Consider the following 27,378-nt stretch of genomic DNA (forward strand, 5'->3'; position numbering starts at 1 on the left):
ACAGCAAGTGGCTGAATGCATGCTATATATACACTGGAGACCAAGGGGAAGAGAAGGAGTGCACATTCCACACATGGTTACAGTCACATAAAAGATGTTGCTAGACTTTTGTTTGCTTGTTTTACACAAGACAGATTTTTCCAAAAGTTTCCTGGGTGAGCTCCTCCCACTGATGGCACAGCTCTCATGCTATTAGGCATCCTTCATGTGGTGAACCAGTGACAGTGACCACAAGCATTTCATCTACATAAAGTCTGAAAATAAAGTGCTAGGAAACACTAGACTTTACATAAACTGTCACCCTACAGCAGACTTCAGGAAAGATGGTTGGGGGGAAAAACCCAACAAAATGACTGCAGCCCCTGCATGGCTCTGTAAAAAGCAGACATTTTCCTCCTCCTCAAAGCACCTTTTACTCACAGATGCAAAGAGAACGGAGATGCATTTGCCAAAACATAGTACCAGGTTCAACAGAAGCTATTACAGTCACTTTCTTTGTTGAAGCACCCTGAGTTCTGTTAGCACCAAATGACTTCTGCTAAGGTCTGCTGCATGACAGCAAGAAAAGGCTATTTAAAGATTTTAAAAGGAGGCAGGAAACTGTGCTGGATTTATGCTTTTACATTCACACTGAGGAAAAGCACAATGACAAAAGAAGACAAATCATGAGAAAGCCAAGGTGAAACATATATATAAAATATACATATAACATGCGTATATAAAACTTGGAATGATATTTATATTGTAATATATATATATATAAACATAATGTAGTATGTTATGTTATATATAAACATCATTCCAGTTCATCATGCAAAAGGAATAACCAGAAAAGTAAGCTGGAACTACTACACATGTGTTGTAATCAGCAAGTTGGTACCATCTTTGTCTACTTTATCTCTCCATAATTTATGAAATCCTGTTATTCCTGAATGTTGGGGGTATAACTGCACCAGGAGCATCTGTGGTTCAGTGCTGAGGTGCAGGTTGAGCGAGAAACATTGTAGGAGGTGCTCTGTTAAAAATATCACTTTTTACAATTTGAATCAGACGGTACCACAGGCCCCAGGTTTCCAAAACCTGCTTAAGCATGACTGTCTGCAACAGCCCTTTTCTTTTTAAACATGGAGATACTGTAACCACCCTGCTGACACTCAGTATCTCAAGCTTTCCCTCCATCACCCTGATTTTGTATCAGCATTGGTGTGACCAGCAGGACCAGGGCAGGGATTGTCCACTGGGAGGTGAGGCCACAGCTCAAACTCTGTGTCCAGCTCTGGACCTCAATTCAGGGAGGACAGCGAGGGGCTGGAGTGTGTCCAGAGCTGGGGAAGGGTCTGGAGCAGCACAAGCCCATGAGGAGCAGCTGAGGGAGCTGGGAAGGGGCTCAGCCTGGAGAAAAGGGGGCTCAGGGGGGACCTTGTGGCTCGGCACAGCTCCCTGACAGGAGGGGACAGCCGGGGGGAGTCAGGCTCTGCTCCCAAGTAACAATCAACAGGACAAGAAGAAACAGCCTCAAAACCTTGTGCCAAGGGAGGTTTATATTTAAAGGGTTATCAAGCTCTGGAACAGGCTGCCCAAGGCAGTGGCAGAATCAGTGTCCCCAAGGGATTTAAAAGATGAGTGAATGTGGCACCTGGGGACATGGAGGAATGAAAAGACCTATGGAAGTGGCACTTGGGGACATGGTTCAGTGGTGCCATTGGCCGTGCTGGGAGAATGGTCGGACTCAATGATCTCAAAGGTTCTTTCCAACCTAAACAATTCTGTGATGTGAGGGGACAGTAGTCCAACTTTTGAGGATGGAGCAGCTCTCTCTACAATCAGTAAATACCTTGGATTCAGCAAAAATGGCCAGCCAGAGCTCTAATCACAGCACACATCATGATGATACAGAACTATGCCATTACTGGCTAAATTTTGACCAAGAGTGCCCACAAAAACCCTCATAAAAGAGAAAAAATCCCAAACAACCCCCATGAAACAGCTGCTTCTTTGTTCCCTGTAATTTCTCTGAAAATCATTAGTTTTGTGCCAATAACACATAGCTCACCCCAAAGAATACAGTACACTATTTCCATGCACAAAATTCCAAAATCATCTTGGGTTTCTCAGTACAAGTGAGAATTTGCTGTCAGTCATCTCATGGTCAGGCTATTACCCTTAACAGCTATTTCAAGATACCTGACATAATTCTGTAGAGGGCAAGATGGACACTTGTCATCCTTTCAGTTAATGTGTACCATAAATACCAACATTTCAGGCTACAATCAATGTGCAGGTGCTGTACAGAGCAGCCATTACAGAAAAGTGCCCAATTACCTCCTGTAACCCATTTTTCTTCATCTTCTGGAACCAGCTAAGCAAAGAGCCACAAGCCTGCATCTATGAAAATCCTAAATCCACTCCCTATTCACAAAACCCTTTGAAGCAGTGTGAAAGGACGTGCCTTGGACAACATAAAAGACTCACTGGGAAAGTTTAAGCACCTGTGCATCAAAAATGAAACTAAATTTGGTTAGAAAAAGATAACAGTTTGCTTCACTTAACTAAACATATATCTAAGCCCTGAAGGTTTGCCCACAGAGAGATAAGCAGACTGAGATAAGAATTACTACCTGAGACTCTAATTTCTTCAAAAACAAGGCTCTGAGAATTGCTGTGACCTCTGCAACAGCTGAGCTGGGAGTATTTATTGACCAAGACTTGTTGCTTTGTGATGCTGCACTCTGCTCAGGGACAGCAATGCTTGTCAGAATTTCAGCTTTTCTACAGCACAAAGCCTCACTGCATCACCCAGTACAAACCAAATCACTTCAACTGCAAAATACTGAGAAGGATGTCTCCCATTTCAGGAAGTAAAATAACCAAATCAATGTTCTCTACCTTCACAAAAATAAACTCAACTCTTACATCCCAACGGGAATAATCAACACAAGTATTTTGCTCAAAATGATTATGTTGCTGGGATTAAGCAGTCTGAAGCAGCAAGGTGGGCAAATGCACAAGTACAAAAACCACCTTTCAATCACAAGTGAATTAAAATGAGTATTAGTTTGAACAATTGTCATAAAACCATACAACAAGCTCTGAAAGCTGTCTGAGCTGTCACTGGAGATTAGGTGCTATTCACCCCTCCCTTGCAATAAAATAATAATAATAATAATAAAATCATCCAACATTTCCTGTTCCACTCCCTACCCTACAATTTTTCCTCTAACAGCACTTAGTAAGCAATACCAGTAAGAAGCCAGTTATATCATCCACTTGGGTAGTGCTATCTCCACCAAACAAAGAAGTTAATTGCACCGAGGCTACAGAGAGGTCTGGAGGAAAGAAGATAGATACATTTTATTCCTTTTAGTCTAAATACACATCACAAGCATGTGCCTTTAACAATGGTAATTTAAGAGTCACTATTAATGCTTTTCCTTACACCTCTCTATAGGCTATGGGACACAGGTAGTGTAACTGCCACAGTTTTAGGAGTGCTTGCTTTGCTTGGTTCATTTTGGAGATTACTGCAGCCTAAAATGAAAGGGGTTTCAGCATTTGCTATTTCCCTTTCAACTGCTCTACTGCTCTGAGCAGTTTAAGCACAGAAATCATACCCATAAAGACCTTTATCAAACACACAGAGAAATACCTCATGGCTGGTAAAATCACTTGTATACATGAAGAGATAAGCAAAGGGTCTGCAAGTAAATGGTGAAGTCCAGAACCCACTTTTGTTCTTCCTGTAATGAATCAACTCAATCTGAAGAAAAGCAAGACACACATTTGGCCAAACAGCAGCAGGATAAGGAAATAAACTGCAGAGCTGCCTGCAAAAATGCCTCTGGTATTATCCACTATTGTTCAGTGAGAGGAAAAGCTAGAAAAATCACTGTTACTCTTTGTAACATAACTGACAGAAAACTAGATTCAAAAAGCACTGAGATCATCTGCAAATAAAGGAGCACAGTGATCTCCCCCACTGCTCCAATGACAGAGCAACCCATTGTAAGGTTTGGTCATAATTAATCTGTAAGTCACCACATGAGTTGAGATCTGGAGGACTGGTTCCTAACCTCAGAGTTACCCTGAGCTCGCAAATCACTTGCCTTGCATGCTTTGTAGCACACTCACTGTATTTAATATATGCTGTCATGCTTAACACTGCAGATACACAAAGGAGTTCATCTGTCAGCCAAGACTGAACCAGAACTGCCTGTGTGCATATGTGAGTGAGCTCATGTTTGAAATAATTAGTTCAATTCAAAAGACAGTGGTCTTACTCCTACTTCATGAATTTAAATTTTCTTCTGTAGGAAACTTCTTCCAGAAAAAGTTCCAGCAACTATTACCCTTGCCATGTTCCACCAGATGCACAAGTAGCTGAACATCAGTGTTGTGGGATCCCTGGCATTACCTTAGGTATTGTTCCTGTCCTAGGAATAATGTTAATCCAGTTTTAGTAAAGGCAAACTCACACTGAAGTCATCAGGAACTCCTCATATCCAATTAAGTGGAATTTTTTGTTGACTACCCTGTAAATTCCAGATTACTGGAAGGATTTTCTGTCCTTCCCCTAAAATACATCTGAGTTAGCTGGAAATCCTAATCTTTCCTGGACTTGCTGGGATGAGTAACGGGAAACTGGGTAAAATTCTGTGTCTCACATGGATGGCTCACTGGCTTCATCTGCCTTAAAAATAACCTCCCCAAACAGATATCAATTCTGTCACTCAATCTCATGTAGATTTATTTTAACACAACCTAAACCTGATTCTCTGCTGTAAGAGGCATTTCCTTCACTCCACCACCATTCCTTCTCTTCTGCCATTTCCTCTCAGTCCCACCCTCATGCCAACAGTATCACCCAAACCTCTGCACAGCAAGGCACACCAGGTAATTATACATCTCCTTTTTGGTGGCACTAAGTTGCCAGGCAGATCAGATCCCTTAGCTTGCCTTCCAGATGGCATCACCAGCACAGAGAAGGTGGAGGAGAAAAATATCAAGCAGAGAAAGGAGAGAAGAAGGTACCAGCAAAAATGTTGCAGGTTTGTCATGGACTATAAAAAAGACAGAGCACGTAACCACAGACTCAGATTTAACATCACATGATCCAAAGACTGCATTCTCCTTTCAGAAAACAAACTGCACTTCATTCATTTTGAGAAAAGCTCTGGTCTTTATCAGGCAAATCACATCAGCCACATGCTGATACTCTCAGGCTGGAAATTTGCAAAACTTCCTGAATCAGAGAAGTCACCATTTAAAAAAAATTCAGCCTAATTATTTCAAATCCCAAGTCACTCAGCTGTGTACAAGGGGACAAAACAAAGACCAAAAATGTTTTCTGCATTCCAACAGGAGCCTCCTGCGGCTGTGTACCCATGGCAATCCTCCCATGGCAACTGGCAGGGCCCGTCTGCAGGAGCAGGAGTGGGTTTGTGTTTATCTCAGATGGGATACACAGGCTCTGCATGCTGCAAAATCAATGCTGTTCAGTACCTTTGTGCTTCTTGAGCTTATTAACTGAACAGCCTTGAGAAAGCAAGTGCAGTAAGATGGCTGAACAAGGATAATGCTTCAGGAAAATTCAGAATTGCCATTTCTTGATCACAGACAAGACCTTTTCTTTATGCTCCTTGTCACTGTTCAGCTGGAACTGTATGCACAATAAAGGGCTTTTTTCCTTAATGAGAAGGCACCCAGGTTACACTGGGATTTACCTAACACTGTAGATCACCAAGCTTAAAACAAGGTATCCAACACAGCTAGACAAGATTTCAGATGGGCAAAGAGCGTGTGCAGGCAAGTGTATCTACTTAAAACAAATGCTACCAGCAGCATCAGGCAAAACCACAACTTATGAATAGTTACATCTCTTAAAAGCACCAAGTAAATTAGCTGTAATGAATGTTTCTATTGAGCACAGTTGCACAGGGCTTCCCTCTATGCCATTTCATCAAGGTTCAAACAAATTGAGAAACACTTCCACATAGAGGCAGATTTTCAAGAAGGTATTTTAGCAAACTCCTTTTGAAGACAGCAAAGTTCACAGCAAAGTTTGGCCAGACTTCTGGGATTCCTCTCCCTGCCAGCAGCAGGCACATGGATGTACACAGAAAATATCTGTGATCCCTCAGTCCCTGCAGACATCCCCTCACAGCACTGAGAGACGCACTGCCACTGCCCATCCCAGCAAAAGGCAGCGAGTGAAACTCAGCCAGGCAGGTGGGGGGGGGGGAAGGAGCATAAACACCCCCAGGCTGATAAGAAAGGCTAAAAAGGAAAAGAGATCCCAGAAGCCCAACCCAAAGAACTACAAAATGCTGGTTTGGTTCATATATTATCTTCTTTAAAAGCACACAGAGCATTTTGGTTTTAGGCTCCAACAAATGGATGCTAAAAGTAAAACCTTCAGGAGGGTTTGTTCTGTAGATAACATGCTGTGAAGATTCAACAGTCATTTTATTCTACACATCTTTCCCACAATTTCTTATCTTTCTTAGCAATCCTTTTAATTGCTGTCAGAGAGCTAATGGATAAATTGAGTTAATTTTTCATTCAAGTGAGAACATTGAAGGCTGCTTCACACTGGAGAATTAGCAGTGAAGAATCAAGAGCTGCATTTTTGTATATATGTCTTTATTTTACATTCCTTACATCTCTTTATTAATGTTCTGATTTCACTCTTTGAAAATTATTTGAGACATCAAGCGCAGCTTCACTTTCAGATTCTCCACTTTGAGTAAAACAGCACAGAAAAGGCAAATAAAAAGAGCAAACCAGGTAAGATATTATAGGTGCTACTTTTTCAGTGTAATGAAATGCTGCAACAAGGTCAGGGAATAAATTCATGGAGTATCAAAATAGCAGCTCACAGAAGAGCAGGGGAGAAACTGCCAGAACTGCTGAGAAGGGTGTTTCAATCTGCTAATGGAGAGCCAGCAGGAATAGCAGGAGGCTCCCTCTGAAGTTGCCACCCTGCCTGAAGAATTAACATTATCGACAGGTCTTCTCCATATTCTACTATCCCCAGCTTGGCAGGATGCATCTTATAATAATCCTGCTCAGCCCAATGCAAAAATAAGCCTGACTAGAAGTTGCTCCAATCTTCTCCAGAGAGGCATCAAAGTGCAAATGGTCAGGAATGTGCATTTTCAAAAACGATATTTCTGAAAGTTTTTCAGCAGCAACTATAAGCCAGCCTTAAGTGGCTGTTCATTCACCTTATTGTCTGCAAAAAAAGCTGAAGGATATTCTCAAAATACCATCACTATCACCAGTTATGTACAAACTCAATCCACACCTGACTAGTGATTAATTCACTTACCTTTGTAAAACATAAAAAAGCCTCAACTACTAAAACTTATATTAAAATTCATCCAGAAAAATCTCAACAATTATTTCCGGACAAATGATAAGCAAGATGATATCAGAAACCAAGCCGTGGTACAATCAAAAGAATATAATTAGTAGGCTTTTATAACAAACACCATTAAGGTGAAGGGTCTCTGTTGAAGCCCTCCACAAAAGTCACCTCTTAAATACTGATGACAACACGACATGGTTGTTAGTGGGTGCCCATCCACTGGGCAGAGAGAAACAAAGAGGTGGTGCTGTAATTGTACCTCCCTCAGCTTCACATTTCAAAACATTGGAGTCAGCTTCAAAATATGCCATTCATTCCAAACCAGGAGCACTGGGCACAGTGCTGGCTATCAGAACACAAATTCCTGCTCCCTTCCCAAGTGCTCCTATTCCTCTGCACACCAGCACACTGCAGGTCAGCAGCACGTAGGGCAGATTTCATGGAGTACAGCCAGTGAAGATCTACCTCAAGTCTGCCAAGGTGCTAAATGTAGGAGCCTTGGTCTTGCCTACACCCACAAAAATCAGAGGCGCTTTTAGATCAAAATAAATTAATCTGCATCAATGACATCTACCTTTTGATCAATATTGGGTAGGGGTTTTGTTTGATTATTTTTATTAAAGGCTCCCCAGGGTGAATTCTGGCCCCACTTCCACTACAGCATTACAGAAGCTGCTCTGTTCTGCTGTCTAGTCCTTACTATAAACAACTTCATGTCTCTGAGCACAGTTAAGTTACAGTGAATTTTTTTCTGTGTGTCATATGGCAAACCACATCTTCACCCAGCACCACACTGCCAGACAATTCCACTCTCTCATTTATTCTGCCTTTCAGCTTTTCAGTGCTGAAAAGCCCTGCAGTTGCATTCCCAGGGGTGTTAACAGACCTGCAGAGAACATTTAGTAAAATGTCCTTAAAGGCTAAAATTAACCATAAAGCTACTGTTTATTTTGAAGCTTGGGAACAGGGAGGTCTTTTATGTGTCAGAACGAGTGGCCTGACATCAAAAACCTGATATGAAAGTTTGCCACCGAAGAAGTGGGCTGGCACAAAGAGCAGACGAGGCTTTTATTTAAATGAAGTTGGCTGCCTGCACCAGAAAGTTTCACTATCAGCACTGCAGATGCCTGATACCATCTGTAACACACAGCAAGCCTATTATGTTATTTTGTTGTGTGTGTGGTTGTATACATAAAAATAAGGAGAGTTAAGAGACTCTATATAACACACAACAGCCTGTGTACCATGGCTGCTCTAATCAGGTATTCCAACCTGTGGAGGTCTAGATCCTATCTTAACCATTTCTGTACCAGCCAAGAAATATTTGCTCTTCAGAGAAAACGTAAATTACGTGCAACACGTGCGTGTACCTCATTTGTATCATCAAATCTTAGAAGTGCAAAATCCCTTTCCATGTTAGGCTGATCAATCTGTTGATTTTTTAGTATATTGTCAATATTATGTCTTATTTTTTTTCCTGAAACTTGAAAATTATCAGTATCTGTGACTTGAAAATAAATAACCAAAACTTAACATGCTACATATAGACACTCCAAAAGCTAAATAGTTATCTGGTTTGTATCTAGCTAAGAGGAGCCAGGATACAAATTGCTTTAGTTCCAAATAAGAATTTTTTAAATGAACTCAGGCTCTTTTTAACTCTATTTTTTAATTTATTTTCCTAAATAGTCTTCCATTTTGAACTTCCTTGCATTCCATATAACAGCACTGTTTTTCAAGATGTCTTTTTTAAAAGGATCACCACTTAAAAACTCCTGTAGGTCACAACCCCTTTAGCATGTTTCAAATGCTGGTTTCTCTCTGTGGAGATCAGCAAGCCTCAAGCCTCCCCACCAAGAGAAAAATAGAGATCTCCTCAAGAGCCATGGGATGTTTCCAGAAGGCGAAGCTGAAGAGAAAGGAGTGCATCCCCTACACAAACTGCCTTGCTCAAGCTTTTACTGTGTCACACACAGAAAAAAAGGCTGTGCTGCCAGGGATCAGTCCCTTGCCAGTGATTTTGGACAGCAGCCTCTGGGACACACCACGGCCATTGCACAGACACGTGGCCAACGTCAATAACATCACTATCAGCTGCAAGTAGACACAGATGACCAGCCAGCCACTCCCTCTTCCCAGCCTCCTTTGTGTCAATAAATCTTACCCTGGCTGTTTGAGCAATGTTTAATCATAAACAGTTGGGAACATGCTCTAGAATATAAACAAAGGTGAGTAGGAGAAAAACGGAGAGTGCAGTACTGAAAATCACTCGCCACTTGCTGCTGAGCCAGGTAACAGAGAGCAGAGAAACAAAGAGCTGCTGGGGAACAGCACACAAGCACCTGGTGCTCATTTAAAGCAATGACCATGCAACAACATTAAAGTATCCAGGACTGCAGCCACGGGAAGGATTTCAAGGACTAAATGCATTAACATTCTTGGTTCTCTTAAAAACAAACAAAAAAGAAAAATTAAATTGCTTAGAACACCCACTCAGATGCATGGAAATAAACTACCCTCATTGATCTCATCCCACTGCGATTTACAACAGTCATCTTGATTCCCTTCTGTGTTGCTAATCAAGCTAAAATTAACTCCTCTCCTGCTTACCGCACATGCTAGAGTCACAAACATCAACACAGGGGCAGCAGGATCAATTGTTTCTCTCTACAAGTGCAGCCCACCTTGCTCATGTTGTAAACGTGTATTTGGGACTCAGGATCTCCCCAGGGATTTTAACCACATTTATCATGGGGCTGGGTAGCTGTTTAGACTGGGTGACAGAATAAGTAGCTCTACACTTCAAACACTTCTGAAGAACTTCCAGTCATTACTGGCCTCTAGCCTTGTAAAATAGGCTGCAAGAAAGTGGGGATTTCAGTCCTGTTCAGCCAGTGTCAATCTTGGAAGAGTCAACATCACACTTGTCACTCCTACTCTGACTAAGAGCTAAGATGTGTCTTAAGGCAGCATCTCCACAAAGCCCTGGAGGACTCTTCATTCCCAAAAGTTTGGGGCTTATTCAGAGGACACAGAGCTTTGTTTATATGGTTGTCACTCTAACAACACGGGCAAAAACAAATATCATATTCGAGTGTTCAGTTCTAAAGCAGCTTCATTTTAGATCCCAACGTGATGTTTCAAAGAAAAAATGCCAAAGCAAAACTAAATCCCAACCCTACCAGATAAGAGCCATTAAAGAAAGCTGAAGTACAGATCAAATTGGCAGAACTGTGGAGTGGAACAGAAGTTTTAAAGAGAAAAGCACTCCATGGAGATAAATATACTTCAAGCGTGTGCTTGACAGCAGCCTAGGTTTTCTGGTATTGGAAAAATATAGTACACTGATAAACAAGGTTAGTCCATCCACCCCCATGGTAACTTGCTGTCCCACTAAGTAAATTCAAGTGCACAATGAAAGGCAACTCTTATGAAACAATGCAGGATGACATTTAATTCTGGGTTCTGCTCTGGCCACCTCATCCTGCACTGATCCTTCCTCAGACATCAAATTCTACACTGTAAGGCTGAAATGGCAGACACTGCACATACTTGGATCAGGAACACGTTTTGCTCAGCCCTTGCAAGGGCTCAGAGGTCTGACGTGTCTCACCCTCCTGTAGGATTTCTCATTTCCCACCTTCCCCAGTCCTAAGGGAGCACTGCCAAACCACAGCTCCCAATCCCAATGACAACACGTAGCCCCTGGCTGCTTCAAAACTCCTGGACCATGGCTACTCTGGCAGCACCAGGCAGTGAATCTGACATTGCTTTCCAGAGAAGTCACAGAAACACTCAACACCAGCTCTGGAATACACACACATGTACCCATTTTCTGGTGCATTGAACCAGAAAAGGCTGCCTAGCCCCCATTCACACTCAATTTTTCCCTGCTCCAAGATAAACCTTAAGATAAGAGCCTAAGTCTGGCTTCCATTCTACCGCAGCAGAGACCACAAGAAGTGACTCAGACTCTGCCACCACCTCTCATTCCTTCCCTGCTTCTGTGAAATTCAAGAGCCCTTCTGAGAGGCTTTCCAAGCCTCTGCTGGTCCCACTGATCTTGGTTAAAATGAAAAAGGTCAATATTAACTATTTTCCTTCTTTGCTCATCTTGGCAGAAACACTCAACTATGTTTCCCCCTCAATCATAAACCACAATTAACACCTACCTCAGTGCCAAAAAAAAGCCCCATCTGCACCCACGTTCAGAGGAACTTCCCTATACCAGCTTCTACACAGAGTTCTGTTTTCAATAAGAAATTAAACAGTACACCAAGAATTAAATATGTACTGACAGTATGGAACTAACTGCAGGGCCACAGTTGGCCTCTACAAGAAGCGCTGGTTATTCATTTCCATACCTCACTCAATACCAAGAATTTAAGATCTTTCCTTAACTGCCATGGAACTTTCAGCTGGCTGCAGATCCTGCCCCTTTCACCACACAAGTCTGGCCAACTTCAATTCTACCCCCATTTTCATCCTAACTCCCACTTCCTTGAGAAGACCCTTCCTTATTACTACAAGCATCCAGACTCTTGGGGAGTCTTTGTACCCTGGAGAATAAGGGGAAACTAACTGTTTTAAAATGGCAGTTCATAAAATCTCCTAATAACCTTTCCAGAGAGAGGCACTTGTTTCAGCATCTTTGCTGGATACACTAGAGCAGTTTGATTCTCATGTAAAATCTCATTTACAACGCCATCAACTTTCTTCTAATGGGCCATTCATCATAGTAGGGTTTGCTATCAAGTAGCCAGCCCAATACCTTGAAAGGTCTCACACAAGTCATTTAGCAGACTCACCCTACCAAAGCCAGGGAATTACCTATAAACACATTAAGAAAAGGCTGTGCAAAACAAAATCACCTCAGTAAAGCTCAGGAAAGAAACTCCTAATTTCCACATGTATATGCCAGAAAAAGCCTGTGTGTGGGATGGTGCTAACCTTTGAATTCAATCAGGCTCTCTAACAGGGCTCTAACACGCAGAGCATGACTGTGATGTATTTTCCTTTGAGGCTGGTTCAGTTCATTTAGAAAGTGATTTGGAAAAGCTAATGTACTATTTATGTATGTTATAAAAAACTACCCAGATGGAGTTAAAACTTTGCAAAATGTTCACATAAGTCCGTTCCACTCCCTCTGAAGACATTTCACAATCCATTCAATACCCAGTAGAGGAAGCCAGGATTACTGTTTTAAAACAGCTCTGAGGGTAGTTTAAATGTTTTAAAAGCTGACAACTTCTAGACTCAGAGCCAAATAAACATTTGGGGCAACAGTCTCTTACACAAGTGTCTACAAAGTGACATCCACCTGCATCCTTCCAAATACTGACATTTAAAACAAGGGATAAAAGAGAATCCCAGGCACAACCTTCCTTCCTACTAAAAAAGAGAATAATTTTACTATGATTCAGATGATGATGATGTACTGAATTGGCTTGTGAAAGACCACCTAGCAGGACGTGGTTAAGATTGCAAACAATAAAAACAATCACCAGATTTCTAAGGTATTTTAAATCCTGCCAGTATATACAACTGTGCTGAGAGGTTTAGTCCTTGAAAAGAGTTTAACCAACTGAAGTGACAATAACTCTTGCAAAACACAGCACATGTGGAAGTTGTCACCCCAGTGGTTTCATTATTTTTAAACTACAAGAATTTTGGAGAGTTATCTTGTCATATTAATGGCATAGTTTAATGCTCCCTTTCCTTTGCTTCAGGAGAATATACAGAATTAGGGAAACATTTTACTTCAGTGGATGTACCTTACATGGAAGATTTCTATGAACTTCACAGTTTGCAGTATCAGCTTTTTGGGGAACAGAATCCTGGCCATTTTCTGCTACAGGATTTTAATAGGAATTCTCATTCTTGCAATAGAGAACAAAGCAGGAAGAAATTGAGAAGAAACTGTAGTCTCTTGGAGAAGAGGATGCACCCACATGGTGACAAGAGAACTCACATTCAGAATCAATATCCACCAAAACAAACTTGTTTCCCAACTTCATCCTGTGGCTGTTTGCAGTGATTTTTACACAATTGTAAACACACGATGTGCAAGTCTAAACTACTCAATTGTGCCTATTTTCAACAGCCAGTCTGCATATGTCTTGTTTACACAATATACAAACAAAAAATTACAGCAATTCTTTTACTGAACCACTAGCCATCAGGAATTTTCTCCTAAGAATTCCTATGCCTGAAGGGAACTTCAGTGCTTGCCTTAATATTCCATTAAGGCATTAGCAGCAAAGCATGTGCCAGCCTTTGACTTCCTTTGCAGGTCTTCCCAGGACTAAAACAGTTTCATTATCTTGTCTCATTAGACAGTGTCTGAGGAAGAGATGGGAAAAGAAGAGCTATAGTCATTATCCAGCTGAATGAACAAGGCAGAAGGAGGCAAAGCCACCCAACTGCCAGGCTTGCTGACAGCCAACACCCTTTACACATGGTGGGCAGGCAGCCACCAGCACCACGTTATAGCAGCCATGAGACAATTAAAAAAAGGAACGAGATCAATAAATAAATAGCAGCTGGAACATCTCCCATACCAAGAGCCTACCCTTACTGGCTTGGGCTACGCCTCAAACTGAATACGAAAACCAAAATCATTTTTGGCCTACCCATCAGGTAGAGACAAAATTTGCTTTCTGTTTCTAGTCCTTTTCTCCTCCCACACAATCAGGATTCCGAGTGTGTAAGAGTCCAGAGTTCTTATGCCCTCAAGAGAGGAAAGGCCTGAAGTTGCTCAAGAACAATTCCTTCAGCAAGTGCACAAACTGGCTCTGCAGGGAGTCCAGTCCTGCTTAGACAAACTGTTGGTGACTTCTGTATGTGGCCTAAAGGGAGATGGAAGATTAAAACAGTTTGTGTGGGAAGATTTCCCAAGGCTCTCCTTGAAGTGGCACGAAGCAGAAAAAAGGGGTACAGCTCCAAGGTTGTATTTCAGAGAGAGGGGGAGGGACGTCCTTTTCCACAGTGCTTACACCACCTCTGCAAGGCTTTTTGTCTCCTCATTCTGTCCTAAAAGCTGGAGTGGATTGTACTCGCACATGAAAACAGGCTCTTATGCTAGAAGATTCCTGGGGCAGGATAATAAGTGGTAACAATGTGCTTAAAGTTTCCTTCCACTTCTCCTATCCTAATCACACAGCATATGTTAACAGAACCAGACAAAGACTGTCCATCTTTGCTCCTTCAGCTAAGGCAGAGCTCCTAATTAACTTCTACATTATTTCTCCCCAACTGTCAAGATGTCCTCAAAGAACATGAAAATTACATATCTGGTACATTTAAAGGAGGTAGGAAAACCACCAAAGTAAATTGCACAAGCACAACAAAGGACAACCCAAGAAATTAAACTCGCTTTTAAGTTACTAAAAATAGACAGGATGGGAGGGAAGAGACTATCAATCAAATCTTAGAGTTGCTGAATATTCAAAGAACAGCCTTGTAATAGACTGCTCTCTCAAGACTGCTTGAAATTTTTATGATAAAAAATGCACGAGGACATGAAAAAAGGAGCAGAAGGATAACGAAGAGCAAAATACACATGACAGAAGTGGATACAGAGTATTAATTAGGCCATTAAGATACTTAAATGTTTTACTGTCCAATAAAATATGTATTTCATAAAAATTAAGTGCCATGCAGAAGGAATGCACACATGCATTTACGGAGCTGTTCTGAAGAAACCAAAGATGTGAATTACCAGCAAAAAAACATTTGTGTACAAGAGTGAATAGACATTAGTAAAATTGTATTTTTACTATGAAAACAAAGAATGTACAATTGGATGGAAATTTTCACTCACATTTACTTAAGGGAGAAATTCATCTGCTCTATAAGCATCTCATCAATCTGCTTTTATGAGGAATCTGCAGTCAACTGAAATAGGGAGACTTATAAATACTTGAAAAAACAGTTCAGTGATTAATACTGAATTATTGACTGAAGTGAATGCATTAAGACCAGACAATAATTTGTATTCACAATTAGTCGATTAACCACGTCTGGAAGTACATCAAGATGTCTTTCCATAGCCCACATTCAGGAGACAGAAAAAAATGCTTCAGCTTTTTCATCTTGCAAATTTGTCAAAGAAAAAAAAAATCACTGCAAAAATGACACCTCCACATTTTCCCTGATTTCAGTCTTGTAGTCAGTTACATCAGGGCCCATCAGCCATTTCAGATGCATAAACCAACATTTTAACCTAAGTTTACCTGTCAGAAAACACTGCACAATCTCAGGGGACTTAGGCATTTGCTGCAAAGCATATTCAACTGTAAGAGAACAAAGACCTTCACCACCCAATACCCTGTGGATATTCTTTCTTTACAGTGGATATCTTTACAGTCATGAGTCTTTCAACCTCAGGAAACTCCTGGATGTACAAGGACTGAACCAAAGAGGATGAAACAAGGCTGGTGTTGGGCATGGCAACATGTGAGAGAAGCCTCTGTGCTCTGGACAGCTATTAAGGAAAAGGAAAGGAAAGAATCTGTACTAAAAGCAAATGAGAAATTTTCTCCCTTTTCATTAACATCACCAACTCAAAAGCACATGATTTTTCTTTTTTTAACCACAATTCCACTTGGACTGGAAAGGAAAGCTGTCTCATCCACATACAACCAGCAGGGTGGTGAAGCTTGGTCTGTGAAGCATTTCTGGTTACAGAGCCCCTTGGCTCTGGTGGCAGAACACCCAGCCACTGCTCAGACACTGAGCTAGAAGGAACTCAGTACATCACCACATGCCAGAGGAGCTGATATGGAACTGAGTGCTAGCAGAGATTCCCCCAGAATAGGAAAGCCAGCTGGAGGGAACTGTCAGATCTCTGAGTGGATTAACAAGCACCTCACCAGCCTGTGTCCCCTTTGTCACCCCAGGCTGTCACAGAGCCCCCAAACCCTCGCTGGCTCTGCTCTCTGACATCCCTGCACAAACTTCTCTCAATAACAGACACTAATTACCACACCTGGGCCAGCAATAAGCCTTTATTTGCATGGCATAAGTGGCAAATTCAAGTAGTTCCCTGTTCTCTACCAACATCCTGTTGCCACATCTACTCCTCCAGGCAACTGCAACACCAAGAGAGAGAATTTGGTGTCCCACAGAACAGCTCTGATGCCAAATGGCCAGTGGAGCAGTTACTGGGAGCTTGCTCACAAAGACAACAGGCACAATAATCCGCTTGTCATTTATGCCCTCAATTATTCAGTGCAAGGCTGCCTATCATGCCTTCTGGAGAGGGAGGGTAAAAAACAAAGCAAACAGCATTATTTTGATTTGTTACCAGGACAGATGCTCTACCGTGAGTATGCTCACACAGCTGGGACCAAAATAACTAGGATATGAATTACTACAGATTCTATCATTTTTATTCCCCATTTTCAGAAAAGCAAAAACTTTCACACTCATTCATCCTCTAGATTGATATGAAAACAAAACAGTACTCACAGGAAGGAATCCACAGTCACCTAAGGATACATGCCATGATTAAGAGTTTGCTAGCACAAAGAAGTTACACCAGCACAACTCGAATCCACATTTATGACTTTATAGCTGAGACTCCACACAAAACTGTACAAGACAAGTGTGGCATGTTCTCATTAGATTAATCTTTTCATAATCAACACATCAGCTAAGCTGAACCAAGCCTGGTTTAAAAGAATCCATAAGGACATACACTGAGTTTTGCATAACCTTAGTTTATATTCACAACCTGACTTACAGCACAGCTATTTTTGAATCAACAAATTGAGCAGCAGTTTCACATGAGAGAAACTTTCCCTTAAACGTTTAATATAACTCATGACAAATTGAGCTGCTTAGCCAAAAATTATTACTTGACATGAATTCCATAATTAAAATCAGGTAATCCTTTATCGCATCTTGCTGTGCAACAAAAAAACCTGTTCTCAAAGACAGTCTTTGAAATTAAGTAAGAGCATGAAAAATACAAGATGAAGCACTAAGAAAGCAAATCTTTAAAGGACTTCTAGCAAGAGTAAAACCACCATCCACAAGCTGTAGCACAGCAAACAACATATTTCAAACAAAGAACAAAAAAAGGAAAATTGTTGCAAATGCAGATAATGCAATATTTAAAAAGCAAAACTCTGAGGAGTTACCAGAGACAACATACATATGCAGCATTTCAGAAACAACTAGTTCTGCAGTCGTGGTTCTGCGGTCAAAGCATTTCCTTGGTGTGTACACAGGGTGTGCAGCTGCCCCCAGCTGTAAGGACACCCTCCCTCGTACCCACCGTGATGGCATTGCTCCAACCACAAGAATGGAGTTCGAGTGGTTGGTGAGGTCCCCAAAACACTGCAGTGCATTGTGCACATCTCCATTTCCCTAGAATATGACAGTTTTTAAACTTGAATTAGTGCCTGGAGTTTCTGGCTATCAGACTGTACAGCCACGTTCCTTAGAAATTCGATCTAATTCTTCGTTTTCTGGTTGCTGAGACACCCCCACTACCCAAACACCAAAGGGAACTTGTGTACTCACAACATGGAAAGATTAATGCACACATAAAATTCTGCAGGATCAGCATCTTGGTGTGTGGTCAGAGTATTGGACTATTTATTTTTGTCAAGTTTATTGAGCACCTAGAAAAATCCCATTATAAATAAAGCAGCATGCTCTTAATAAAACTTGACATGCATGGTAAGTTTTCAATTTATAATGGGGCTTATATACATAATGTTTTTATTTTAACTCTCTATTTTAATTTGATTTCCTACATCCATATATTTACTTCCCTTGAATTTATTCTCAAGCTAAAAAAGCTCCTCCATTTATTTCCTAAATGTTAAAAGAACTACAGGTTTAAAAACTTGTTTTTATGCTTAGAAACCTCATACTGAAAGAACTCATTTACACTGGAAAACACCAACTTCAGGTTCCATTAATTATGCTACTGCAAAAATTCTAAATGGTCACAGCAGCAATAAGCAAATATCCCATGAAACATTCCCAGACAAGCATCATTTTCCAATCTATTGAGCTCACAGCTCAAAAAGCTCAAGTGCTATTATCAGGCTATGCTCAAGCAACACTTGCAGGTTTAGTCAATAGAACTTTTGTATTTAGGAGCATCTGAAGACCTGACTCATAGCTACTTAAAATTCAGGTTAGCAAGTTAAACTTTCAACTGCTACAGTTCCTTCTGGAGGACAAAATAAATAAATAACTAAACAAATGCTTATTTTAGTTACTGAAGTGTCTAACTTATTGTTGCCAATTATTTTTAAAACTGAGTCAATTTTGAAGAAAACAAAGAAAAAGTTAATAATTCATCATTAACCTGATCCTGTAAACACCTGATTACACCATAAATATGAAGAAATTACTGTCTTCAACAGGAAAAAATACTGCACTTAATGGTTCCTGCTCTATCTTACACTTCTGCTGGTATCAAGAGTTTTTAAAACCTAGTGCATATTCTCCTGGTAGTTTTGAGTTCCTGTCTTTCTTACAGAAAAATACCCAGATATTTATCTACAGATTTCCAGCTCCCACCAGCACAGCTAAAGAAATATCACAAGCTATAAAAACAGTTTCCAGCAAATCCTTAATTTGATTTGAAGCACTTATTTTTGATGTAAGTACTTCCATCATTTCATCTTGATTTATATTTGTAATGTCTGCTGTAGTGTGGCACTTATTAATTAAACTGATTAAGGATCTTCAGCTGTACCATAGGCCCTCCACTCTTTCACCCACTTTGTTCCTAACTGTCATTAACCTCTAGGAAATGTCCTCTTTGTTGGTTATTATTGTTTAATTATAGTGCATAGTTATGTCATCACATCTGTGAAATACAACCTCCCATAACAGCACAGCTGTGGAATATGATACTCCTGCCCAGCAGTAAAATCCTGGTTACAGCAGAGAATCCACACACACCACGTTGATGGAGGAAGTGATACACAGCTTTTCAAAAGCCCTTGATTTTGAGTAGGGCTGTTGAGACAGGAGGTAAGTACAGCCTTCAAGAGAGGTCTCAAACTCCCCCTCTTTCCTCCCTTCCAAACTCTCCTTGACAAGATCCTCCATACATTTCAGGAATTTCTTCTAAACTTAGAAAACTTAGAAAAGAGAAGTTCTACACAGAAATAGTAAAGTGAGAAGGAACCTCAGAAAACAGAATTTATGAGCTCATCATCTATTTTTTGACGAATAGTATGAATTACAACTGAAAGACACTTTTTCCTGGAACCCTCTGCTTCCATTCATGATCTCATGATGCACAAGCATTTCCTCTGCTTGTAAAGTAACAGCAGCAGTGACTGCAGTGGTCCAAAGAAAACAGCACTTTACACATTTCTGCCATTCTTTACAGGTGTGGGGGGAAAAGGGAGGACAACCACTCAAACAACTGGTTTTTAGAATATTGCCAGTAAGAGCTCCCCACATCACAATGACCTCCCTCTAAAACATTGGATGGAATGGTAACTAATTCCTGAAATTGAACATAAACTGTACATTCTGCTGGTACACGGAAAAGGTGTGGCTGTATCAAACACAGCAGGAGTGTTACCATAATATGCAGAAAACATTGTGTAAAACCTGTGTACTTACAACCCGTCCTCACTTTGTCCTCCTTCTGACAACATTAGCTGGCAGTAAGCACAGAGGCTTCTCTACAGGAAAGAAATGGCACTTTTTGTTTACTGGGGAGAGATTTTTGTGTGTGTATGTGTGGAGAGGGTGACTGGGAGAGAATTGCCTGATTTTTCAAGAGTGGAGATAATGAGATAACAGCAGACAGTTTCAAGTCTCAATCAAGACTCTGTACACCAAGCTTCAACAAGATTTTCTTTTCCTGGTCTGAGTTACAAACCCTTGACTGGCCAGTGAGGAGTTGTTTACCTGATAGAAGCAAGGGGGCAAATTCCTTTAGATTGATGCAAAACATTTTCCTACTCTGGAAGTCAGAAAGGGAGGAGCACCAAGTTTATTTATGTAGCTCAACCAGCAGCCAAGCTATGAAGATGCCTTATTGTGTAGAGTTCAGAAGTGTACATTAAACTCCTCCCTTTAAAGCAACGCAGAAGGAAAGTTGCCATTCCCACTCCAGGAGTCAGGAGCAAAGGGGAAAGAAATAAGCTACGAGGTTGCTGTTTGACATAGTTTTCTGTCACAATGCTTATGATTAACCAAGTGAAGAAACAGAATGACAGGGAGCAGAGAGCTTGCACAGATACCAGAGCCAGAGGGAACGACAACAGAAGTGCCCAGGGCTTCGGGTGGTCTTGTTTTACAAAGCCAGATTAATTAACCAGCCACTAAAGGACATCTCTTTTAGAAAATGAAACACGTTAGAAACCAAAACGCCTCAGAGAGTGAGCAGCTAGGGAGCTATAAGTAAATTACTAAGTACAAAATGAAGCAGCCTGCAGAGGAAATGAGTAATTAAAAAACCCTCCCCTGAGCGACAGGCTGGCGAGAGAGGGATAACTCCAGGACCCTGGTGCTGGAGGTAAACAGTACCTAAGCCAAAACGTGACAGATGAAAACAGATGTTTGATACCAACAACAAGCCCCCAATCTCCTGCCTTTACAGTGCACTCAGGAATGGCATTAGGCACAGCCAGTCTGGAACAACCTGAGGAGATGCACACAGGAATTACATCACCAACTACTATCACGCTGCTGCCCTGGGGTGAAGCACTGCAGTCACTGGACAGTGCTCAGCAACTATAAACAATGTTTTCAGAGGAAGAAATAGAATAACATCAACCTTGTTCTTCTTGCTGCAAGAGAATTAACAGAGCACAGACCCTGGTGGCACAGAAAACCCCTTCCATAAGGAAGCAAAGTCACCCTTGGGCACCTGCTGTCCTGGTGAGCAGCATCACTCCCAGCCTGGCCTGACTCCTTTTCTTCTGCTGCTCCAGAGAGACACCAAGAACAACACCTAACTTGCCAACCCTTAAGTAAGCAATTCTGGCAAAGTGGTTTCCAACTTTTTCCACTAGATCTCTTCCAAGGAAGACAAGCCTTGGGTGTAGCAAGTTTTAGCCCACTGAGAGTCCTTCCTTCTTCTCTTTTTGAAAACCTTAAGAGCCACCAGTTGAACATGAGTCTGTCTGCAGGCAAGCATGAAGGATGATGACCATGGGGGACACCCTGCAGCAAGGGGCTTACACTTCTTCACACTTTTCCCTTAGACATGGCTCTCTCAGAGGGAGCAGCCCCAGTCCCAATGAATATCCTCCTCTTTCTCAGCCACGGACAGCAGCAAGGCTGGGAAGGTGAGCACATCCCGTGTTGATGCTCAGAACCTCATCAGGCAGATGTCCCTCAACAGCACCTCAAGCCCTCCACCAGGTGAGTGTTCCTCACCCCCTGTAACCAGCTTCAAGTGAGGGCAGCTTCCCTGTCCCCTAAGGCTCTCTGTGAGCAGGAGGATGCTAGCTCAAGCCCTCCACCTTATTCAGAGGCAGACCCTCACCATCCCCTGAGACCCCTGGTGGGCAGGGGGACCCTTGACCCCTGTTTCCTTCATCAGCTGTGGCCCTTCACCATCACCTCAGCCCCTTCTCCTGGCAGACACACATCCCCTGCACGGGACACGGGCAGCTCATCGCCTGCTCCGTGGGGCGAGGGACCCATCACCGTCCCCTCCTCGAAGGAGCTCCTGCTCCGCCCGGCCCCACGTCCCCTCCCCGGGACAGCGGGTCCCTCTCCGCCCGCTGGGGCCGTTCCTGCCCTGCGGAACGGGCCGGGCCCCGCCGCCCCCGGCCCCGGCACTCACTGCGGCGGGAGCTGCAGGGCCGGGCCGCCGCGGCGCTGGAAGGCGCCGTCCACGAAGACGCCGTTCTTGCCGAGGCAGCGCAGGTAGAAGTGCGGCTCCTGGAAGCTGAGCTGCAGGTGCCGCCGCGAGATGAAGCTGGAGTGCCCCATGTTGACGTCCACCGAGCCCTGCGAAGAGTTGCGGCCTATGGTGACGGCCGGCTGCCGCATGAGGAACTCGAACTCTCGGCCCTGCAGCCGCGCCAGCACCGGCCCGGTGCAGGCGGCGGGCGGCGCGGCCGGGGGCGGCGGCCCGGGAGGGGGCGCGGCGGCGGGGCTGCAGGGCGCCGAGCGCAGCGCCAGCAGAGCCCGCGCCCCGCTACTGTCCTCCCCGACTTCGGCCATGTTCCCCGGCAGCGAGCGAGCCAGCGTGCCGGCCTCCGGGGCGGGGCCGGCGGGGCGGGGATGGCGGGGACGCGGGGCGGGGCGGGAGCCGCGCCGGCCGCCGCCTCCCCCGGCAGCTCCGCCGGGCGCGGCCGCCCCGCCGCGGTCCGGGGCGCGGGGCGGGGGCGGCAACGGCGGGCGCGCGGCGCCGCCTGCGGGCCAGGGCGGGCAGCGCAGCACGGGCAGGTGTGAGGGAGCGGCCCCGGCGCGGCGGCCCCGGCGGTTTAACCGCTCCGAGCCGGCCCCGGCGCCGCACAAACACCCCCGAGCCGCCGGGCTGCCCCTGCTGCAGATCTCTGGGCTCCGGGCTTTCTGCGGGCAGGGGCAGGTCCGTGCCGCGGCACGGTTCTGCTCACTGACATGGGCTCGCTTCAGCGGCCTCATGCTGCCTCTCTAAGGATTCATGGCATGGCTTGGGTTGGAGGGACTTCAAAGATCACCCAGTTCCTGCCCATGCCATGGCAGGGACACCTTCCCCTGTCCCAGGTTGCTCCAAGCCCTGTCCAACACTTCCAGGGATGGGGCAGCCACAGGCTCTCTGCGTACCCTGTGCCAGGGCCTCACCTCCCACACAGGGAAAAATTTCTTCCCAATATTTCACCTAAATTTCCACTTTTTCAATTTGTACCCATTACTCCTTGTCCTATCACTGCAGTTCCTACCAAAGGGGCTGTCTCCAAATCACCTCTTAAACAGCTGCCTGTGCTGGAGAGATGCCCAAAGCCCAAACCAACCTGCTCCAGGCTTTCTGTCGGACAGGGGCACGTACGTCCTCTGGCTGGACTCTGGTCTCTGACACGAGCTGGGTCCAGTGACCTTCTGCCGCCTCTCTATGGAATCAAAATTTTGGCTTGGAAGAGACACTAAAACTCATCTGGTTCCACACCCCTGCCGTGGGTAAGGACACCTTCCACTAGACCAGGCTGCTCCTAGCCCCATCCAATCTGGTCTTGAACACTTAATAACCCTGGACTGTTTGCTGATGCTTGCTGAAGGGGAAGATTCACACCACATCCACAAAGGTGTGAGGTTTAAAACACCTTAATGCCCTTTTGTAGGGTTTATATATATATATATAAATATATACACTCATATATGAATGTATATGATCATATAGTGGTTTTATATAGCTTTATACTCGTACAGTTTTTCATTATAAGGGATTGTGTAGGTTGTTTAGCTTGCAGTACAGCATTTCTTCAAATTACTTTTTATATTTCTGCATGATTATTTCTGTATGTATTACATTTCTATCTATATTTATATTAATGATAAAGGTCATGTCCTGTGCCACAACAGCATATATTTGGCTCATGTACAGTCTGTGCTGTACATACATATCCATATATACATATATCCAGATTAAACAAAAAATGTTTCTGTATAGGTGAGCTGGTGATACTTTGCAGAATCCTGACTAGTTAAGTAATCAGAAAGTACAATGAATTTGAGAATTTGGGAGAGGGAGCAGCTGTAGGTTTGTATTGCTTCAGCTTGTGTGGGGAATGTGTCAGCTCACAGCAAGGCTGCTCAACAGTTTTGAGGAGTTGGAGAAAAAAAAATCCCATAACTGGTCAAAAGTGCAGAGCAAATTTCAGCGATGAAAACTGTAATTAAACGAGCTGGAATCAGTCCAGGACCACAAGGTTAACATCCCTCTTCCTGGAACATCTTCCCTGAGATGTTTAATGACTGCTGAGCAGCCGGGACCTGCGTTAGACATCTCACCCGAGACACCGTCTTCAGCGAGTGCTCTTTGCCTCTGCAGTTCAATACCGAGCAAGAGGAAGAGACAAAAGCACAAAACACCAATGCCACTTCCTCTGCACCAGCGTCAGCTCTGCAGAGAGACTCAGCTGAGCTGGGCACAGCAAAGGGCTGCAGGAAAGGGAGGAAAAGCATCCAGAGGGGGCACGGGGAGGAGGGAAGTGAGCTGATATCTGAGCTCCTCTCCTGCCCCAAACTGCTCAGCATCAGCAAATGCTTGTGGCCAGAAAGCAAAATGTGGCCATCAGGTAGAGCCAGAGCCACATACTGCCTGACAAGAGCTGGCTCAGGCTTTTACTCCATCAACCCCTGGATGAGTGTGCTGTTGTTACCTGAGCTTAAAAAGGGACCCAGGCTGATAGGCAGGTGAGTGGCAGCAAGCAGGGTGAGACCTTGTATCAGAGCAGCCTGACCTGCCAAAAAAACCAAAAAAAAAAAAAAAGAGAAAGCAGTGACAGAGATTTTAGTTCATGTCTAAAGCTCTTCTAAATCCCAAATTTGACCAGGAGAACCCCGAAATAACCAGGAATAGGGTGAGGCTGTTACCAGATGTTGTCAGTAACTGTTTCTAGGGCTGCCTGAGAAAACATTGCAGGCAGGCTGGGTCAGGGCAGGAGCCAACCCCTCATGGGCAGGAGCAGGGCCCTGATTCCAAACACAGGAGGTGCAGGGAAGCCCCGTGTGGCCCTCTGATGTGGGGCCAACAGACATGTCACTGCAGGGCTGGGTCCTGTTACTGCTCCCACATTCGATACAGGCTATGGAATTCTGCAGCTCCAGTTAGGGAACAACACGAGGGCTGACACGTGAGGCTGGCTGGGAAGACCCTTGCCCTGCTCAAAGGCTCTCCAGCTGCTCAGGACAGAGCTGATGCAGCATTGCTGCTCCAGGGCTGTGGAGCTGGTGATGTCAGTGGGCATGTCCACTTGTGTCATGGTCATCTGCAGCCACTGGGACACTTCAGCCACACCAATTGATGAGATTTTTTTCTAACAAGTCTTTTCCTTTCTACTTGGAAATTTCTTCTGAGTGACATTTGCTGCTTAAGCCAGCACCACTGCTGAGATAAATCCCAGCTTCATGCACAATGTGATCAAGTGGTGTACAGAAACAGGATTCCTCTGAGCTGCCTGGTGGGTTGTGCTTAGCACCGTGTCTCAGCAGCCCGTCTGCCTGCGGCATCCTTTCCCTAAGCTTCTAACAGAGGGCTCTGCTGGCAGCCTGCAACGCTCTGCTCAGCTCTAATCTGCCCTGCAACAGCATCAAACCACGGGCCCTTCAGCCACGGCAACGCCTCGTGCTCCTCCAGTCAGCTAATCCTGCTTAAAGTCAAGCCGGCTGCCCCGGTGTAAATGCCTGATGTAACCGCACTCAGGATTGTTTGAATTAAGTTTATCTTGTCCTGCATGGCTGGACTTTATAGTTCCTCCTTTTCCTCTGCAGGGTTTTAGATGGATGTGTCAGCAGATGTGGCCAAACTTCTTAACTCTATGAGTTGCCTACCAAAGTTTTGGATGGCCAGGAGATGCCTGCCAGGTTTTAAGAGGTGTAGGGAGGCGAGCACTGTCCTTGTGTCGCCTGAGATGTGGATGTGGGAATGGCACCTTGGCCATCCCTGGCCATCCAAACTGTCCTGCTCCAGCCAGAACTGTGTTCAGGCACTTCCATCGTGTGACACCAACACAAGCACAGCAGAAATAATCCCTCCTGGCACTTTGTAGAGATACCTTTAGCCATTTTGAGATGCTGCCCTGCCTCATCTCTCTGTGCAACAGGACAACCTGAACTGGGAGGAGAAATCAAACATTCTAACAAAGCAGCTGTGAGAGCAGAAAATAGCTGGGATGGAGACAGGGTTACTCAGAGAGTGGTGTGAAACCCAAATGTCCTTTGTCAAATATTTGTTTGTCTGTGTGTCATTGCTGACTGTCTCAATACAGCAAGAATCTGTTTCAGGCTATCAGTTGTTGGCAAATGAATGTAATAGGTTGTTATGGTCACCCAGATACCACTGCATTGGGCAAACACAAATCTTGCAAAAACAGTGATAAAAGGTCACGTTTCTGCTTTTATCTGCTGGATGGTGTCTGCTTAGAAACACTGAGTTTCTAGAAGTGAAATCCTGCATTTCTATAGCATTTCACATGGCTGTTGCTCACTGTTCTCATGCGTGAGACTCAATACATATTTATCAAGCCCCAATTCAACAAGGAATCTGCCCAGCTTCAGCACTGCAGGAAATCTGTTCTACCCCCAGACCAAAGCATCATTGAAAAGCAGCTTGGACAGAAAGGAATGATGAGAGCTGCACACTGGGCGTGAGCCACTTGATGTATTTACCCAGCAGCCAGACAACACATTGATGCTCACAATGAAAGGCAGCCTAATGTGTGCAGCCCTGACCTGGGAAGGAGGAGGAGAAGAGTGAAGGAAAGCAATTACTCTAAGGAAAAGAGAGTCTGCTGTCTCTGTGCCAGCCCAGTCCAGCATTTCTCCTGAGCACTGTGCCAGTCTCATGGGGTTAATGGTGATCAGGCTTCCACTGATGTAAGTGTGCATCATTAGCAAGCAAGCAGAGAATTACCTGCATCTCACAAACACTTTGATAAAATACAAAAGAAGAGGGCAGTGTTCCCTCAAATTCCAGCCTATCTCTCCACAGCACTTTTTCCTTTCCCTTCTCTCAGCCATCAAGTGGGTTTTAAACGCTGTTGTGGTTGTTGTCCAAACCGATTTGAAGCAGTGTGAGTGATGAGCAGTGTGCCCTGGATCTGTGGAGATACCTTCCCCTGCACACCTGAGCTCAGGAGCAGCCTCACTTCTCTCTCCAGCTGGGTGGGTTTTAATTCTGCTTTGTGTCTCAGGAAAATCACCATGATGTGACACAGGAACAAAAAGGGGTTTGCACTTATACATGTCTGGTAGGATTTTCTTCTTAACCAAGCAGCTGCATAAAGTTACATAAAATTCATTGTTTTGAAATATATTCAGGCACATCACAGTATCTGTCACACACACACACACTTGCATGGTGTCTA

At 43.9% G+C, this 27,378-nt stretch overlaps 1 protein-coding gene across 2 annotated transcripts in view; it reads right to left on the minus strand.

The window, feature by feature from the left end:
* The window catches only part of FOXK1 (forkhead box K1), a 56,171-nt gene extending 33,636 nt beyond the window's left edge, over positions 1-22,535 (minus strand). For both annotated transcript variants that reach the window (XR_014616570.1, XM_084216878.1), the window contains exon 1: positions 22,152-22,535. Coding sequence is in view for 1 of the 2 variants with exons in the window: in XM_084216878.1 (XP_084073004.1) it covers positions 22,152-22,534 (383 nt within the window). In the remaining variant the exon portion in view is untranslated. The remainder of the gene's footprint in view (positions 1-22,151) is intronic.
* Positions 22,536-27,378: the final 4,843 nt, after the last annotated feature.

This window comes from Fringilla coelebs, assembly GCF_963513975.1.
Source record: "Fringilla coelebs genome assembly, chromosome: 16".
Classification (NCBI taxonomy): domain Eukaryota; kingdom Metazoa; phylum Chordata; class Aves; order Passeriformes; family Fringillidae; genus Fringilla; species Fringilla coelebs.